The sequence below is a fragment of the Silurus meridionalis genome, chromosome 13 (assembly GCF_014805685.1).
Source record: "Silurus meridionalis isolate SWU-2019-XX chromosome 13, ASM1480568v1, whole genome shotgun sequence".
Classification (NCBI taxonomy): Eukaryota; Metazoa; Chordata; class Actinopteri; order Siluriformes; family Siluridae; genus Silurus; species Silurus meridionalis.
In genome coordinates, this window is record NC_060896.1 from 27,145,245 (window position 1) to 27,165,807 (window position 20,563).

At 44.4% G+C, this 20,563-nt stretch overlaps 1 protein-coding gene across 4 annotated transcripts in view; it reads right to left on the bottom strand.

The window, feature by feature from the left end:
* gse1b (Gse1 coiled-coil protein b) overlaps positions 1-20,563 on the bottom strand; it is a 224,166-nt gene that overhangs the window by 6,673 nt on the left and 196,930 nt on the right. For 3 of the 4 annotated variants that reach the window (XM_046864954.1, XM_046864953.1, XM_046864951.1), the window contains exons 3-10: positions 19,749-19,946; positions 8,376-8,587; positions 4,420-4,577; positions 4,095-4,298; positions 3,641-3,805; positions 3,092-3,474; positions 2,510-2,843; positions 561-1,153 (exon numbers count right to left, since the gene is read on the bottom strand). In XM_046864954.1, coding sequence (XP_046720910.1) covers positions 561-1,153; positions 2,510-2,843; positions 3,092-3,474; positions 3,641-3,805; positions 4,095-4,298; positions 4,420-4,577; positions 8,376-8,587; positions 19,749-19,946 — 2,247 coding nt within the window. The remainder of the gene's footprint in view (positions 1-560; positions 1,154-2,509; positions 2,844-3,091; positions 3,475-3,640; positions 3,806-4,094; positions 4,299-4,419; positions 4,578-8,375; positions 8,588-19,748; positions 19,947-20,563) is intronic. The other variant, XM_046864952.1, reaches the window with a different exon arrangement.

Genomic DNA, 20,563 nt, shown 5'->3' on the forward strand with positions numbered 1-20,563 from the left:
AAATGAAAAGTAAGTGTTAATTGCGTTATGTAACTCACACCTCAGCACACTATATGGACAAAAGTTTGCGGACACCTGACCATAAGATTTGCATGTGCTTCTTTTTGAACATCCCATTCCTCCACTCTTCTGGGAAGATGTTTCGCTGGATTTTAGAGCGTGTTTGTGGAGATATGTGAGGAGGCCTGGGGTGCATTTAGCGTTCACAAACATCCCAATAGGGTTTAAAGCTCTATAGCAGGCCACTCAATCTATCCAGCTGGATTTGTGCACAGTGACATTGTCATGCTGGAACAGGTGAATAATCGTTGGAATCATTGGTAAAGATGTGCTATAAAGTTGTGTGCCTCTAACTTGTGGTCACAGTTTAAAGAAGAACCATGTTCCATGGCTGGAAAAGTCAGGTGTCCCAATACCTTTGTTCATAAAGTGCACATACAGCTACAGTTTTGTGGGTCTACATACAAAGCATACAATACATTTATTTGGTTTCCATTTTCAATATTTCTAATGTTTTTAACTGAACCGAATTAAAACCATACTGACCCCCTGTAACCCACCTTTCTCTCTTGCTTCCCTCCGCCTCCTCTCCTCAAGGTCCAGTTTGCTAAACGGCCGTCGATGTAGCTGCAGGTATTCATCGTAAACCAGCACACTATCACTTCCTGGCCTCACCGGTGGTCCCTGTAGGCCCTTATGGGCCGTACTGCTCTTCAGAGTACCGCTCAGCTCCCCGTATTGCGTGCTTAGACTCAGCGCCGCCCTCTGCTGGTTCAAAAAGGACTGTGTGGATTTTTCCAGCTCGGCCAGGAAAGGGCGGGGCTCGGAGAACCCTGTCGGCCGAATAAGCGGGAACTTCTCGTGTCCGTCTTTGGGCTTTTCCGAGCCAAAGTGGCGCTCGGTTTTGGTCGAGGGTGGAGCAAGACGGCTGATGTCATAGGGACCTGAATGTGGCTCATGGTGACTCCGCCGTGACTCCGAGGTGGTCTCTATGAGCGAGGCGGGGTTCCAGAGGTTGGTGTGTGGAGCAGGGGTTTGGTCTCTGGGCTGGGGTTTGGGGGAGATCAGAGGTGGAGGAGCACCGAGGTGGGGGTGCATGTCCCGTTCTCGTTCGCGCTCTCTGCTAGCGGGCTCGTGATGGTTTGGCATGGGCCTGTGTGAGAAATTAGGAGAATATAAAAAAACAAAAACAATTATTTACTCAAAAACAGACCAGATGATTATTCTAGCATCTTGCTTTCTCATATATAAACTACTGCTGCACATCATACACTATATATCTTTGGCCTCCACCATCTTCAAACATTCTAAATTGAGTTCTGGGTCAACTTCGGTGTCTGTTTTTCCAGGGCTTTGTGTAAAAAGAGGGAAAATGGATTAACTCTGATTCCTTTGATGTGCGTCTTCCTTCATATTTTTCACTGGACTTCTTTGTATATGAAAATGGATGGTGTGTTTCCTTTCATTCTCTTTCTGTTGGTAAAACTCATTAAAAGAATTGTTCTTGCCCCTTCAATAAGCTAATCAGACCAGAGCGTTTTGAGCGCTCAGTCATCCGATCGGTGCTGTACCAGTGCTGTAATTAGCAGCTCGGATCTCACACACACTCACTCATCCGTACAACCACCACTAACACCTACACTGGATCTGACCTCTCCGTCGCAACAAAAGGAAAAAAGCTCGTGTTACGAAGCTACGAAAGCCGGCTGTAAACAAAGTGCAAAGGTTCTGATGCGGTACTGTCACTGAGGTCAAAGCCTCAACGGGTTAAACAATAATAATGAGTGTTTTGCAGTGGCGAGCCAACAGGGCTAGCAAGGCCTTCTCTCCTGGCATTAACTATACCAGAATGACTGACTATTTTTGTCCATGAATATGTATCATGTCACATGTTGCCGGGGTCAAAATCAGGACGTTACAATCAATACCGTTGGTGCCTGTAGCGTAAACTCCATGTTGCTTGAAGCTGTTGCTAAAACAACACTGGTGTTTTGTAATAATGATGTGTGTGTAATGATGATTGTCTAATCAGAAATCAGAGAAAACAAGAAATAATACAAAGGAAAGATAAATAAAAAATGCCTGGAAAACACAAAACAGTCACTTCCGCAAATGATATCAAAGTCAGTGACAATCTTCCTCTCACACACACACACACACACACACACATCAAACAGCTACCCTGCAGTGATGCCAAAAACCAGAGTATCACTGACACCAGGAACAGTGTGACGTCCTAACTAGACACTGATTCAACGCAACTCCATGTGCTGAGATTGGTGTCACCATGGAAACATGCTTTTGATGTCCTCATGAAAACACGCCCTTTTTAACTCCCCTACAAATCAGATGAACATTTAATAATCTCTAAGAAACTAGTAAAAAATACAGTATCATCATTTTCATTTACATGGAGGACTCTGAGGTGTTAAAATCCACTGAAGGTATCTTGGGACATTACAAATGGCACCCCAACCCTGCGATACATTTCAAAGGCGAGCGTCTGTACCTCGGCCCCTCGTTCCGTAGCTCGGGCGCATCTCCTGGCCGACCGATGTCTAGATGTTTCTCCAGGACCTGTTGGCGAAACTCTGACACTTGGTACTGTCTGTCCTCTTTCTCTTGCCGTAGTTTCCGCTGCCGAGCCATCCACCTTTCCTCCTCGTTATTTTGCTGCAGGATCATGGCAGGCGTCAAAACTCCGGGTCCCGTCCCTCCTGGTCTGAGGTAAATGCCATGTGCAGAGAGCAGGGTGGGCACCGGGTGGTGGGTGGAGCTTAATGAAGGGTGAAGGCCTGCCTGGATGGGCTTAGGAGCAGGAAGAATGGGCTCTTTGGTTTTATCTGGAGAAGAAACACACCGTGTTAGAAGTAAAGAGTTTAGAAATGATACGGTTTAGGAATGTGATGTTTAGCATGCACGTGTGATGGTCAGGTGTAAATAAAGTGAATACTGCTGTGAGAACTTCTCTTTTTAACCCATACCCATACCTATACTTTTAAATCATTGCTGCCGTCTCTAATATAAGATAAAGATAAGACCCCATATGCGCATGCTGCATTGCCCAGGCTGTAGGGTATGTAAGTGTTACCTGCTCTGTTAGGAGTGAGTCTCTCGGCAGCCTTGACTCGTTCCTCGGCCTGACCTCTGAGAGCGTGGAGCTCTGCCAGGTAGTGACCTTCCATGGCCTTGGACACCTGTAGCTCCTTCTCTCGTGCCGCTCTCTCCTTCTGTCTCTCCATCTCTCTCTCTCGTTCCCTCTCTCGCTCTCGTTCTTTCTCCCTCTCGCGCTCCCTTTCTCTCTCCCTCTCCCTCTCCCGTTCTCTCTCCAGCTCCTTTTCTCTCTCTCTTTCTCGCTCCCTCTCTCTTTCGCGCTCTTTCTCCCGCTCCGCCTCACGCTCGCGCTCCTTCTCCCGCTCACGCTCTCTCTCTCGCTCGCGCTCTCTCTGGCGAAGCTCATCCTCCATCTGGAGCCTGGGGACGGACGAGACACATGAAGGGAAAGAGAGAGAGATGAGAATGATTCAGAAACAGCTTTCATAACACGTAGAAATATGTTTGAGTGTGTATATGTGGACAGATATCTGTGTGTGTGTGTGGGTGTGTGTGTGTGTGTGTGTGTGTGTGTGTGTGTGTATACCTCTCCGACTGCAGACTGGACAGCGAGGGATGGCTGAGGTCACCTGGGTAACGCACCCCTGGGAGGTGCATGGGCACAGCAGACGGGTGCATTGGGGGCAAAGCGCCCCCTGCAGTTAAAGGATAAAATGGAGACCTCAGGGCCGACAAGAAAGGATCATCCATCCTTGGGGAGAGAGAGAGGAATCAAGAGAAAGGGTGGAGAGTGTTATCCCCTTGAGGGATGTGGGGGTGATACTGTCACAAATAAGACTCTTCTACTTTCCTATTTGTGATGTCTCAAACAGATAATGCTCTGTCCATGGAGGGGTGTGTGATAAAAAAAAAAAAAACGTTTCAACTAGAAAACTAGCCTTGATACAGACACTCGGTGCACAGCTGTGGAACTGTGTTGCTGACATTCACATGATTATTTAGATAGACAGATCGACAGGAATAAAAGGTTGCGCTGTTACCTGTAATGGGAGAACGAGGGGTGGACCAGGTAGCTGGGGTGGTAATAGTTAGCGGCAGCAGCGGCAGCAGTTGCCGGGTCCAGGCCCAAGGGCAGCGAGGGCATGCGAAGGTCCTCGGCCGTGGGGTAAGGGCGGAAACCGCGCAAGTACTCCTCTGGTACTCCGGCAGGGGGCATGCCATGGGGCATCTGCCTTGGCAGGCTGCTACTCAGAAAAAGAAAAAATTGAGAAAGACGAGACTGTCAGTGTTTGTCAGCATGTAAAGCATGAAGTACAGAAATCAGGTGAATTCTTTTAGCGAATATTTAAAGAAAGCCGTAATTACTTCATTGGCTGAAAACGTGAATCCTGCATGATGGATCCGGACGTCAGGCCAAATGCATACGGATTTCCTATGAGGTGGGGTGGAACCGAGGGGCCGCCCTTTTCCTGAGCCTCAGGGGCCAAACGGTCTCGACTGACACCATGGGGGCCCGACTCTGACTGCGAGAGGGAGTGATGGAAAGGTTGTTAATGACACAATTTATTATATTTGGTTACCAACAACACATTACATTCATTTGCGGCATTTTGGCAGATGCCTTTTTTTAGAGCGGATATCTCATTCATACAACTAAGGGCCTTGTTTAGGGGCCCAGTATTTGAACTCACGACCTTTAGATCTAAAATCCAGTTATTTCACCAATAAAATAATGTGCGGAGGGGGAAAATGTGACACGATAATGCCCAGATCCTCCAGGATGAAAGAGGAACCACAGAGTTACGCTAAAGATGAGGAAATGGATGTAGTGAAACCTGCCGTTAAAAAAAAGCCCGGATAAGCATCTCTGAGCAGGAGAGACAAAGACAGGTGGAGAGGGAACGCTGAAGCAGAGCTGTGTGAAAGTGTGGACGTCCTTTTGGCAGCCTTCCTCTGGAGAAAAGCCCATTTAGAGCACCATTACCTCTGTGTCCCAGCCAATGACCCGTCGCCACTCAACACTGCTCACATGTAATATTAAATGCCTCTGGTGCTTGGACCTCCTTGCTGTCAGTTCCTCTTTATCTCTCTCTGTTTAACGCTCTCCACTTAGCAGCAACTCGGCCTCAGTTCGGCGCCCACATGTGCCCCCTGACCCCCTCCTGCCTCTCCTGAGTACCCGGCTCCGCTAATGGCTTTGTAAGCGCTCGCGGGGACGAGAAGGAGGAGGGTCACTCACTGATGTGCAGTCAGGCAGAAAAGTGCTTCAGATATGTCAAAAGAAGTCAAAATCACAGGCATCTCAACCCCCTCACCCTCCATCCTCCCCCTACGTGTATCACCGATACGGATCAGGCGGTGTTGAACGGTAGACACACACACACACACACACACGTCTATTAGCGCTGCTTTCCTTTTCTTATTTGTGGCAGAAACAGTAGCAGCTCATGTTTGGTGGATGCCATAAGGTGCTCGGAGAGCTGATTTTCACCCTGCGAAACAGACACACAGCCTCGGGTGCACGTATTGCCGTTCTCGGCGTTCGGATATCTGTGTTTCACGACTTTTACATGACATCTGTTCAACGCACGCTCGAGAGAAGAGCAAGATCTGATGCTCTGTACTCGCTCTCTGTACTCGAAGGCTCCCTGCCGCAGTTTGTACCGAGTCATAATTGCTTTTTAATCTGCCTCATTAAGGCGGCTGCGCTCCACTTTGCGCCTTGAGGCAACAGCGAGGTTTGTGAGCTGGTTTGGAAAATAGTGCAGCCCTCAAGATTACTGCACTGTTGTGTTTTTTCTACATAGAGCTCAAGATACAGTACATTTGCAGAACAATGTAATAACAAATAACACTCAGTAACGTTGATCTCAATCTAGTCATTTGTTTAGATTTGTTTGTGTTTTGTACTTGGAGACATTATACACATTCACGCAATCATTTTAAGCAAAAAAATAATTCTCCTGTTTGCAAAACACATGCGATTGCTCCACTGCCCCCTACTGGTCATTTAGTATAATGCACCTAGTTAAGCAACCTCATCACCCCTGGTGGTGTGCATGTGTGTGTGTGTGTGTGTGTGTGTGTGTGTGTGTGTGTGTGTGTGTGTGTGTGTGTGTTTTGTTTGTGTGTCTCAGAGGGCCGGCAGGTGTGTGGTGGGCCTGCACACATTAAAAATGAAAGAAGCGTGTGTTGTGTTAGGAGCCCGAGGCATGTCTGCCGCCTGGCCCTGCTCCGCCTTTGTGTCTTTTGTCTGCCTGAGATAAAGTATGACCCTCCACGTAACCTTGTTCGACACCGAGCGAAACCTCGAAAACAGCCCAGCGTTGCTGGTGTGCTCAGATTTGTATAGATTATAATTTCTTTTAAATGAACCATTGAATTAGGATGTCAATAATCAGGAATGGAATGGAATTAGGATGTCGCTTATCACAGTTAGCTCTTTGATTGTCTGTTTTCGAAAAAAATGGTGACTCTTTACTTACCTAAACTTACAAGAAAATGCGTTTTATTTACATCAGCAAACCCCTGGACAGATACATACACACACACACACACACACACACACTCACACAGTATTGTATGGATGTGCCTGCCCCTGGCCCTCCCGAGCGATGGCGAAATGGTGCGCATCAGAAAAGCATTCACTGGCGTCACTCAGATGGAGCGATAAATCCAAATTGCCAATTAAGGAGCGATTACAAGCTGCAGCGCCACAGCGACGGCCTTCATCGAAAGCAAATTGACACTCTGTCTTCCCTCTCTTACACACACACACACACACACACACACACACACACTTTCACAGTGCAACAAGGAGTAAGCGCAGTCAGAAATCTTTCATAAACACGACACAGTACGATAAACACATGAAAACTAAATGGTAATATTTATTTATTTAGCTGATTTTATCCACTCGTGAAGTCGAAACCGTACTCATGCTGACCTCTGACCTCTTCTGTGACCCAGGGTTAATAGAGGAACGAAGGAAAGAGGGTAAAAATGAAGCCTGAGTGGAGAAGAGATTATGGCTGTCACAGCCTGTAAACTCGTCTCTTAGATAATGAGTTCGGCTTCCGTTAGCATCACTGTGAAAATGAGAAGGATTAGCGCACGAGCGTAATTCTTTACTCTTTTACAAAGCGAGCGCTCCTGCCACCTCCAGAGAGATAGGTCGAGGAATTAAAGAAAGAGAGAGAGTGATAGATAGAGAGATAGAGAGAGAGCACTTGACTGAATACCCGGGGGGAGGGGCACAGATGTCGGCCGTCGTGGAAGCCGTCAACCCCGGTGGCCTTTTTGGTATTGTTTCCCGTAGTGAGGAGGGGAAGCCGTGTCACAGGCGCATATGTCACAGACATTCTGCCACGGCATGTCGTTAAGCCAATAATCCCTCAACAAACAAGTGTGTGTGTGTGTGTGTGTGTGTGTGTGTGTGTTCTGGGTGTGTCGTTAAGTGTGCTTATGTATATATATATATATATATATATATATATATATATATATATATCATTGTGTGGGAATTAATTTCAAATCAGAATCGAAATTTCACAGTAAATATCCATAAAAATTGATTTAGAATCGAAATAAAACAAAAAAAACTGTAAAACTACGATTACACAGTAAACATCCAAAGTGATTTAGATTGAAAATTACACTGTAAAAACATTTCAAACAATTATTTAAAACAGTTATACTGAAAAAAATTATTACTAATTAAGATTTCATAAAATGTGGGGAAAAAAATTTTTCGAATCAAAATGACACTAAACAAGCAGAAAAAAGTGATTTTGGAATCGAAATTGGAATGAAAATGAAACAAATAAATTTTTTATTTAGAAAGTACAAAGTAAAACAATGCAAAAAAAAGAGTTTGTTTTTTTAATCAAAATGACACTGTAAAAAAATTATAATTTGAATGGGGATGACATTGTAAAGACATGTAAAAATGGATTTAGAGTCAACGATTTTCAACTGATTTTGAAGCATTAACTCTGTCAATTAAAATGTGCAATATTGGAAATCTGTGTAATGTCATTTAATATTCATAGTTCATATGAATCACTATGAGCTTTTCAAAAGCAACCGGAAAGTGACAGGAAATCGGAGTCCCACATGTGCTTTTTATACAGTCTTATCCCCCAACCACCACACACACACACACACACACACACACACACACCGCCTCACATCATGTTCTACTTTATTGTAGGACACCCCACTGGGTCAAAAAAGTATCCGAAACAAAATGTCAGATTTCTTATAAGTACAGTATAAAGTGTGTAGAGGAAACGTTGTTGTGTGTATGAGAAAGACGTTACCTCTCGTACCGGGCGGCTCTCGCTCCTCCACAGGTTGTTCACCGTTTTGGTTGGGGCGATTGTGACTACCGGTGGGGTGCTGGGCACACTGTGGCCTCCAGGGGGCACAATGACCGGTCCGAGGGGACCGCGCTTGGGCGTGCTCACTGGAGAGCTCTGGTTTGTGGCTGGAGATGAAACAGGGGACGACTCGCTGCTGATGGAGGAACCTGCTGAGAAAATGAGAAAAAGACGAAGAAAAGAAAGAAAGGGATTACTATCGTTTTTCTCCTGCTGGTGTTTATTTTGATGTCCCTCTGCTTTCTGCAAGTGCTGCACGATGACTAGTGTTTTAAAGTGAAGTGAGAACACACACAGGAAACCGCATATTCTCAGAGCTGCCATATGCACACCCACACACTAGTTACACACACACACACACACACACACACACACACACACACACACACACGGGCAAACAAATACAGCAGTTTCATTAAACACAAACACAGAAATCTGAGAAACACCTCAGTCAGTAACACATTACCCAGATCAAACGATGGTGTACCAAACCAAAAAACACATACTGATCTGAACAAGAAGTTCATCGTCTATTAAAAACAAATCCAACACTTTATGGATTAAATACGTGTGTAAAATAAAACGTGAACATCAGTTTTGCATGCAAATTAAAAAACGTGTCATTGTGAAATTTCTTTGCGTTTACCGTCGCTTAAAGGTGTTTCTAGATGGTTTAAATACCATCATCAATGAAAAATGCTAAAATCCTGAGGCAAAAATCCTGAATTGAAATCCTGTTCCCATTTTCCTACATTGTCCTAGCCCAGAAATAAGCCCCGCCCCTTTGGTTTATTGTATCTCAGCTAAAACAGCGAGGTAAAATTTAACAGCTAGTTGAATCGACTGGCGTGAACAGGAAGTGTTTTGTCTGCACTGCAAAAGACAAGAAAAAAAAACAACATATCGCTGCTTAAATTTCTCCGTTACTACAACACTGTGATGACTGACTCGAAATTGTGAACACTGAAAAAGCCTCTTTTTTTCTGACCCAAGAAAACGGTTAATGTTTGTGTACAAATTCACTCCAAAAACAAGACCAACGAGGAGTTTCGAAGCCAAGTGCTCAGAAAGAAATTTGTGGGAAAATTCTTGTTGAAAAAGTATCGCAGGTGTCACCTTCATGAGATGCCAAGAGTGTGTGAAGCTGCCATCAAGTCTCCTGAAGTACTTTAAATATCAGACAGTTTTGGTTTGTTTACCAGCAGCATTTTCTGGAGAGCAGAAATGCAGAGAAAACGCTTTGCTCGATGAGCAGCGTGATCATGACCAGGCCATGACGGGGCCATGATTCATGCAGAACTTCGCACACTTGATCACAGCGTTTCATTTGTGCACCAAAAACCCAATGAGCTGAATTCCAGGTTCGTGAAGCCGCAGGAGATGTGTACCAATGATCCATTTCAAAACATCTACTTCTACATACACCAGGATGAAATCAGATGAACTGTAATTCTGTTGGTAACCTTGTGTCCCTCATACAGTGAAAACCAGCCTAAGTGAGTGAACCAACGAGCGAATACGGATGATTTTCTTCGCCTGATGTTACTCTGATAGCCATCTGCTGATATGTAACTGAAACAGCCACCATCACTCACTCTCTCTCACACACACACACACAGCTCTCCTGGTAGCTATCTAATGCAGTGCAGTATTACAATAACACGATGCATTAAAAGTGCCCTGTCTTGGGAAAGACCATTAAGAGCTGACATTTCTAAAGAAGGCTTTTAAAAGCATAAAGGACAAAGCCTGCTATCCATAGAGAAGGTGAAGAAGAAGAAGGGAAACGAAGAAGAGGAAGAAGGGGAGGAGGAGGTAGCATTTGCCTGGTTGCTGGATGCAGTAATTACAGAGTCGCTGCAGACTGAAAGCTGTCATGAATGATGTATGGGCAGATTTTAACCTGCCGCTGCTCTGGACAGGAGAAAAAAAAACTCGTGCTGCGTCGGCTCAGATCCGGATTTGACCCGGAGCTTCTCGATTATATTCTGTTTAATATGTGCAAAAACACCAGACACAACCGGTCACATGGTCAACCGGTCACATGGTTTGTAACAAGTGGAAATTTAATTACAAACTACTTCTGATATGTACGCTGGGGTCAGTTCCTCTCAGGTCCAAAGGATTCAGACAGAATTTCTGATACTGAAGAAAGAAAGAAAGAAAGAAAGAAAGATAGATAGATAGATAGATAGATAGATAGATAGATAGATAGATAGATAGATAGATAGATAGATAGATAGATAGATAGATAGGCAGGCAGGCAGGCAGACAGACAGAAAGGTGGGCGGACGAATGGACGGACGGACAGACAGACAGACAGACGGCTAGACAGACAGACAGACAGACAGACAGACAGATAGATAGATAGATAGATAGATAGATAGATAGATAGATAGATAGATAGATAGATAGATAGATAGACAGACAGACAGACAGACAGACAGACAGACAGACAGAAAGGTGGACGGACGAATGGATGGACGGACGGACGGACAGACGGCTAGACAGACAGACAGACAGACAGACAGACAGACAGACAGACAGACAGACAGACAGACAGACAGATAGATAGATAGATAGATAGATAGATAGATAGATAGATAGATAGATAGATCTATCCATCCTTCGGGATGAACGTGAACGCTGACTGCACCCCAGGCCTCCTCACCTCACCTACACCACTACCTGGTGGCTGAATGACTCTCCACATTCCAACATCTAGTGGAACATCTTCTCAGATTTTCGATTATTACACATCTCACTTCTTTTTTTTTTTTTTTTTAGCTGTTTCTCATTTTCTGAGAAAGCATTTTAGTTCCAGTTCTCACTTATGCTATAGCAGCTATTAACACTCAGTCTCTCACACGTTGCCCTTTTTTTTCTCAGTCTTGAAGTTGAAAAGAAAAGCAGTTTGTCACGTTACCGAGAAAACGCAGACAGAAAAGTAGAAGTGGTTTGGAACTTGCGACTCTTCCCACAAAATGCAAATAATCGAAATAAACAGCGGATATAGTAGAGTACGCAAACGTCAGACGAGCTCACGAAAACAAAGCAAAACCTTTAAACCAATCAGATCTGAGAATCCAAGAGAGCTGTAGTAATTACAAATTAGATAAAAAACTGTCTCATGATCTGTATGGCAATCGGGTTATTTCAATTACTTAATGACTGAGCAGACAAAGACATGACCGAGAAAACGTGGAGGAGAGGTGAGAGGATAAGAGGTGGTGACAGGATGTCGTGAAGCGAGACTGAAAGGAAGTGTGTCGCGTCTGCATGCTAGCAATTAGTAGCCTATTCCCAGCCATTAGTCTGGCCGAGCTCACTCAAGACAATCGATACACACTCGGAGCGCAGAGCGGTTTAATACAGCAGCGTCGCACTTCACCAGCAGGAGAGGAGGACGAGGAAAAGCAATAAAATGCGACACTAACATTTTTAAAGAGCAGAATACTGAACGAGGGGAAATAAACAGTCGGATGGCACGTGTCGTTCTCCTCGTCGTCCTCCTACACACTCAGATGTTTCTCGGACAAAAGCAGAGATGAGACGTTTGATCCGAGGAAAACACACGAACCTCAGGATAACGTACGTGGTGTAAATCCGTCGTGCTCAGTAATTCTAAACGTGTGAACGATGAAATCGGTGTTATTAACACCTGGCTCTCTCTTTTAGTCACGCTGTCGCAGCTAGGCTTCCCGGAGTCCCTGCACGGTCTCCGATTTCACTGCATGGTGTCCATAACTATTATAACAATAAAGATACCTAATAATCCACTTCCATGTCTCACCCTCATGCCATTTCCCTCTCCATCAAGCTACACGTGATCCTGAGATACCTCCCTGTCTGGACCTCCTAGATCTACCCTGATTCCCTACTTCCTTCTTCATGTGGAGTTTGGACACTAAACCTCCTTGAGGGTGTAAAGGCTCTGGCATGGAGAAGCTGGTGTTGGATCTGTGATGATTGCAAGTGTTGAGCTATTCTATGAGTTGCTCAGTAGCTCCTAGTTTTATAACAACAAATGACTGTATAAGACTGTAGAAAGAACATCACTCATAATCACACACTCCAGTGCTCATGTTAGTTCTCACTCTCCAGTGTTCTGTAGTGTTTAAAGATTTATGATCACACTCTTGATGTCACACTTTGAGTCTGGTTCCTCTCAAGGTTTCTTCCTCATAACATCTAAGGGAGTTTTTCCTTACCACAGTCTCCACGGCTGCTCATCAGGGATAAACACAAATCGCTCACCTTCACTGTTAAATTCTGTGAAGCTGCTTTGAGACAATGTCTGTTGTGAAAAGCGCAATAGAAATAAACTTGACTTGACTTTCAAGATGAAGTTCTTTTTAAATTAGAGGGCACTCGCTTGCATATGAGCAGCCTAAAGATCCATCAGGTTGCAGTTGAGGGTTATAAGTCTGGAACCATGAAGATGGAATTGGAGTGTAATTAGCATGGACAATGGTTTAGGATTACAGTTCCCATAAAAGGTTTTTCATTCAAGTGTCCATCAGTGAACAGCTGAAAACCTTATGTTGGAACTACAATGTCTATCATTTCTGGATATTTGGTGTTCTGGCTCCTCTTAAGGTTATATCATATCTTCTCAGGGAGTTTGTCCTTGCCTTTCATTACGGATAAACGTACAGTGTTTATACCCATAATCAATCAGCCTTGTACAGATGCTCCACTACTTCCTGTTGAGGAAGTCCTAACATTTGTGCCAGAATGATCCGATACGTCATACGCATGGAACAGGACAATATGTGGATGTTGCCAATAGTTTGGACTCCTAATACATCTCAGCTGTAGCTTTGAGACATTATAACGTTATCCATCTCCATTTCTTTGACCAAACTTTTAAAATTCTTTTATATCTTTTGGCTGTTCCTCAATCACGTCTCTCTTTCAAAAAGGATATCTGAACGCTCTTCCTGATGGGGTTTCCCTCATATAAGGATTAAAGCTCCTGCTAAATTTCTGGAGGTCCCATGCATGAATAGCATCGATCCAGAACGTCAAGACACGTCACCGGTGTCACCGGCAGATGGGGCTCTCCGTGGCACGTGCAACATTCTGAACCTCGTCCGGAGACATGCTATGATAATAGCATTCAAATCAATGTCCTGTTCAAGCTGCTCTCCTCAAATCCTGGACTCTGGATTTGTGATGCTACAAATACGAAAGAAAAAGACGTCTAGGGTTGTTACAGTGTCACGCTTCATCCTGGTGTAGGATCAGACATGCTGATTACACTGAAAACTCTGGCTGTGTATGAAATCCTGCACGATCCCAGTAAACATACGTAGGCTTGGTGATGTCTATACAGTCAATACTGTGGAGAATTTACCTTTAAGTAGTGAATATAATCCTAATATTTAGCATTCGTCCAAATACTTCTGAGCCTTTTGTGAAAATGGAAGGTGTGTGAGGAAAATGAGCGGTTAATGCAAAACCCCCCAAAAAATGAGTAATTCACAATGAAACTCACTACCACACGTCAATCCACCGTGATTGCTTTTATTTGCACGTTTGATGACATACAGAGGGGAAAAAACAACAATCAGGTCACTGGACCAAATATGCACGAGGGAAAAATACACTGTTTTATTTTCAACGTCAGTGAACGTCCGAGCGATACCGAGTGATGGCGTGATTACGGATTTTCAAACCCGGAGACGGGTAGTCCTGCGAAGATTTCGAAAGCGTAACCCAGACGATGAGGGAGAAACCAAGCGGCTAGAGGTGTAGACTGTCTGTGCTGGTTTGATTAATGTGCATCTCTGCTCTCTGTGGGCTTTCCCATTAACCCCACCTCTCTCTCTCTCTCTCTCTCTCTCCTCTCTTTCTCTCTCATTCTCCACACACACACACACACACACACACACACACACACACACACACACACACACACACACACGCACACACGCACACACTCCCCTCCCGTCCTGCATTAGAACAACATCAGCACTTAATTAAACAGGCCATTTCACACCTGGTGTGCATAGCGGCGCTCCAAGCCTGCCTCCATATGCTCTCTCTGGTCATGCACTGCCAACAACACACAAAGGCCTGCTAATCTGAATCTCTCTCCCTCACACCCTCACACACACACACACACACACACACACACACACACACAGAGACTCGAAGGCACGCCATTAGCGCGTGAGCTTGCCTTCGGGAAGGTCCGCGTCGTGCTTGTTTGTGTTGCACAGAGAGCGAAGCAGCAGGATGGTGGGATCATTCTCTGCATGCTTTAACACAAGAAGAACGGAATGGTGTGTGTGTGTGTGTGTTTGGGTTTGGACGTGTGGGTAGTTTTCCAACGGTACATTAAAAACATAGAATCACCTAGAAAAAGGAAGTGACACTGCTTCAATTTTTAGGTGTTTTTCTTTTTACAGTGACATCACTGTATCTCAGACGTGGCCTGTACACTGTGTTTTCTTTCCGGTGTAAAATACGGCTGTTTGTTTGACCTGCTCAGCTTTGTACTTGGATTAGATTAATAAAGGAAGCTAGCTGTATCTCTCCTACATCCTTACTAGTGATATTTCTCCTCCTAATTTCCTCTATATCTGTTTAATAACAGGCCGTAGACATGCGCCAAATAGGGAGTGGCATAAATCTGTAAGTGGGGAACTGAAGAAATGTCGGACCACACAGTCCATTGTAGAGGTCGACCGATATTTTATTCGTACTGACTGATAACCGATTAATCAAACGATAGTTTTTAAAATGAATAATACTAGATTTAAAAAAAGAAATATAACACTCACAAAAATTAAAAACAATACTGACAAACATGTAAATGTATTATTTATAATTAAATAATTATATAATTATATTTATTAATGAATATATTCATATTTATTTCATTTTCCTTTTTTTATCACAAAAATTTAAACAATTAAATAAATCAGAATTTATGAATTAATAATTATAATTATATAATAATAAATATAGTATATAGCACTCTTCCTGCACTTCCAGCATTTGGCATCAGTGAGTCGCCTCTAGAGGCCGCTCTTTTAATGACAGTGGACCGGAAAAACTATCTGTTTAGATTTTTGCAGATAGCTCTAGCAATTAACCGATTAATCGGCAAAATCGTTGAATCGGTCGACCTCTAACTACAAAGGTTATTTTTCTTTCGCAATTTCCTTTATACACGTATAATAACAGGCGTCTAATAACAGGATCTGTCTTTTTATTTAGCGTTTAATGTTAACAATAATAATAATATATTAATAATAATTTTTCACAATTTTTGCCTGTGAAACGAGCAAACATTTACATTAATCAATAAATACAGATAAATGTCTTTTTTTTATCTCCACTCACTCTGTATTTTGAACCTTTCTTTGGACCTTTGGACAAAAAGTTTTCCTTTGGTGACACAAAAAAAAAAAACGGACCAACGTTTTAAAAACTGAAAATTAACATTAGCTGCTATTAGAAACCAAAAAGCATCTAGTGTGGCTCCTAGATCTGGAGCATTTCAAACTGTGTGTGTGTCATGTGCATGAGTGTCGTGTGTGTGCGAGAAAGAGACAGATAGAGAAGGAAAGAGAGATAGACAGATCCTCTCCTTGTTCCAGATGGAGGGGTCAGTGCTGCTTGGCTGCTCTCCTCATGTCTGCCTCAGCTACACAAAAACAGAGGCAGCCCTCAGGGCAATGTCATCTCTCCTCCCTCTCCTCCACCTCTATTCTATCTCTCTCTTTTCAGCCTGCACTCATCCCTCTACTCTTTATCCTGCTGATCCCACCCTCTCTATCTTCCCTCCCTCCCTCCCTACCTCCCTCTCTCTTTTCCGGCTGTAAGGAGACAGATAACCAGCAGCGCACCTGTAGAGCGAAAGCATTCAATAATCGGAAAGACGCGAAAAAGCGGAGGACTCGGAGGATGTAGATCGGGTTTCGCGGTCGCGGGTTTTCACCGCCGCCGGAGCCGTGAGTCTGTAAACATTCCTCCTTCCTGTGAAAACGACTTTTTAACTGAGCCGAGCCACAACATAAGCTCTGTCTATTAGTCATAATTAGTCAGTGATCATCGCAGTGCTGTGATTCACCGTTTCATCAAAGGCTGAGCGTTCGGGTCTCGCCGCTCAGTGTGATGCCTGTGTGGGAGTGAAGCAGGCTGCTGAGCTTAAATCAACGCCAGTGTGTTAGTAATACACACACACACACACACACACTCAGGAACACACAGGCACGGCAGGAGTCCAGGGCACTGTAAGGCCAGGATGCACCGCATATGCTGGAAGACAAGAGCGTATGCTAAAAAGGGTAATGGCTGCCAGGCACCGTAGGGGATTTACACGACTCGCTCGGTGCATCTCTGTTTCCACGAGTTTTTACGCATACGAGTTCGACTCGTACGCCGATTTTTGGCGCCGGGGAGAAAGAGAGGGAGCCCGTTTAACAAGAAGACATGGGTGCTAATACTTTAACCTCACTCCTAATAGCGCGAGCTGCTTCACGTTTGTTAGAGGAAACTTTTTCACAATGTGCTATTCTGCAATAATGGAGGCGAGGAGGAGAAGAAGAAGAGGAAGAGGAAGATGAAGCCAGGGGTTGCCATTATTCAGCAATACCTGAGATGAACGCTAACGTTGAGAATTTATCAGCGTAGACACAGGAAAACAAAATGGAGGCTGGCAATGGAACGCAGCAAACGTTTATGACTGGAGGTCACACAGCACGTATTACATTATGGCCACCTGCCTAATATTGTGCCCCACTTTTGCTGGCAAAACAGTCGTGACCTTTCAAGCATCAACAGCATGAACGTCTTCAGCAATTTGAGCTACAGCAGCTCGTCTGTTCAATCAGAACACATCAACGTGCATCAGTGAGCCTCGGCCGCCCACAGCCCTGTCGCTGGTTCACCACTGTTCTTTCCTTGGAGCACTTTTGATAGATTCATCCCACAAGAGCTGTGGTTTTGGAGATGTTCTGACCCAGTCGGAGACGTCACAGTTTGTCAAACTCTCTCAAATCCTTAAGCATTTTCCTGCTTCTAACAGCAACTTTGAGGACAAAATATTCACTTGATGCCTAATAAATAAATCCACCCACTAACAGGTGCCATGATGAAGAGATAAAAAATGGATAAAAAGTACACGTGATAATGTAGATGTGGAAAGGTCAATCTGGATCATTATTTCATCTCCTTGCTTCCGATTCTTCTTCTTTCAGCTGCCAGGGGTCGCCACAGCAGATCGTCCGTCTCCTTATTACCCTGTCCTCTTTTAAAACAACCGCCTGCGTGTCTTCCCTCAACACATCCATAAACCTCCTCTTTGGCCTTCGTCTTTTCCTTCATCCTCATCATTCTTCTACCGATATATCCCTCCTCTGCACATGACCGAAGCATCTCGATCACACTCTCTCACCTCGTCACCTCTACCTGTCCGGTCCCTTTAATAAACTCCGCCTCCTGTCTTTTTGTCAATGCCACAAGACCATATGTCACGATCCTAAAAACTATAATAATAATAATAATAATAATATAATACACAAGATTCCGTAAAATATCGAACGCCTTACGCTTTTTTGTGCTGTTTGCTTTTACCATGCATCGTGTGTGTGTGTGTGTGTGTGTGTGTGTGTGTGTGTGTGTGTGTGTGTAGGTGTGTGTGTTTGTTTCCCTTTGCGGTCTGTTTTTAAACGCCACACACCCACGATAAGGGAGCGCAACATAGCAAAGCAAAATAGCAGAAATACAGACAGAACAAGGAAGGAAGGAAGGAAGGAACGGAGAAAGAGTGAGTGAGTGAGAAAGATGGTGTATAGCTGAGTAGGTGTATGTGTGTGTGTGTGTGTGTGTGTGTGTGTGTGTGTGTGTGTGTGTGTGTGTGTGTGTGTGTGTTGTGAAGCAGGAGTGTGAGCGTAAGAGCGAAAGAACAGTGGGAGTGTGAGTGTCTGCGAGGGTGGATTTGTAAAAGATTGGGGTTATGTGCTCTCTTCAGGGAGTAATAAATCAAAGAGCAGGGAGCAGAGAGGCAAGAGCCGGCTCCAGTCTGAGAGAAAGAGAGGAAAGGAGGAAAGAAAAGGAGGAGAGAGAGAGAAAGAGAGAGAGAGAAAGAGAGAGAATGACTGATTAAGAGCAGAGATTCAGGGGTGGCTGGCTCGGAGCACTAGGTCCCACCCTGCTCGGTGGGGTGAATCGCTAGAGAGCGGTCCGAAACGGTGGGGAAATCGTGTCGGACTTCACGACACACACCTCCATCGTATTACGCGAAATGGTGCTCGATGCGTCTGCGTGGGGGGAGACAGAGCTAAAATCAGACACACCAGCGCCATCCTTCCACTCAGCATGGTTCCGGAGCCAGATCCTCCCCCACGCCTGCTCTCTCGGCCCCGCTCTGTCTTTCTAAAAGGGCAGGAGCCAGGCCACCCCCTTCCTGTACATGATGGTAATGCTGATAACATCAACACATATTCATCACCCCCACACCACTAGCCTTTCTTTAACACTCACACATTTTTCCAGAATGCAAGTGTTTATTTAGCCACGCCCACAAACTTCCATATAAAGCCAGAAGCATACTGTGCACAAGATTTGTTCGTCTGAGACCAATTGTGGAAATCCTAAACGATTCCTATAATCCGAGGATAAAATCCGGAGTCTTTGCCAAGTAATGGGAGTCACGATCATTTTTTTCCTCAGATGAAATTCTGTGGAAACGAGTACAGCAAGAAAAGACACTTATTGAGTTATGGAGGGAAAAAAAGTGTTTGTATGACGTTTAATTATCAAGGCGTGTCGTGAACAAAATTAGAGCCACCCATAGTGCTTCAGATTTTTACAGTCGTACAGTCCGACATTATGACGACTGAGATCCTGTGACATGGGGATCATGTATCAACAGTCTGACAAACAACAATCGCAAAAGAGTATTAACAATCGTATGCACCTAATGAACGTTTTCCCCAAAATGAAGCTGATTTTCATTCATTCATATACAGAGTAAATGCTCCTAAATATGAACGAGTTGCAAAAGAAGGCTGTATATACACACATCACTTACACACACACACACACACACACACACACACACACACACACAAGCTTCTTGATATGACGTGCATAAACGTGTCTGCTGAAGTAAATCCACGCCGCAGCGTTTGGAGTTGAAGTGGGTCATCGAGCGCGACCGAGCGTCCCAAGGGAGCGGCACTTAATTCACTCCGGCCACATTTCCACTCACGAGCCATTAGCAGACTGACCCACAGAGATACGCGCACATGGTCAGAGGTCAAAGGTTCGTTCGGGGAGGTTGTTTTTTTTTACCTCGAGGTTCCTCGGCTTGCTTCGCCAGCTTGCGTAGCGCGGCGGCGAATCCGGAGTGAGCAGACTGAGCGGCCGGGCTGCCATTGGCCACGATGGAGCCGTTGAGGGGTGACGGCGTGAGCGGGCTGACCGTCGCCGTGGTGCGCGTCGCCGTGGAGATCATGCCTAGTGAGGGCGACTTTGGCTCATGGCTCATGCCTGCGAGAGACGAAGAGAAACAATGAGACAACTGTTCGGTGGTTCTGTTTGGTTTAACCAGGACTGGCTTTCAGTCGAGTATGACACACTCAGTCCATCAGCAGCTGCTGAGTCATGGATTTAAGCAAATAGGCCCGTAGCTATGGCTCACACACACACACACACACACACACACACACACACACATTTATATATATATATATATATATATATATATTTATATATATATATATATATATATATATATATACATAAACCAAAAACCATCGACAGATGGAGGTGAAGAGGTGTAGGTCAAGGGGTTACACCCAAGGTCAAGCATAGCTTAAGAACAAAAGTTGCCCACACACACACACACACACACACACACACACACACACACACACACACACACCATCTATACATATTACTTAAACAATAACTACTTCGCAATATATTTAATACTTAACATTCAATTCTTACTTCTGATTGGTCCAAAAGCATTGGAACAATTTCTACATGAAGTGCAGCTATAACGGGGTTTCTGCAGGTTGCACAAAATTTAAGAGCTTTTTAAGACCATTAAGAATAAAGTTTTAATTATATCAAAAACACACAAATTCATTGTTAGCAACTGG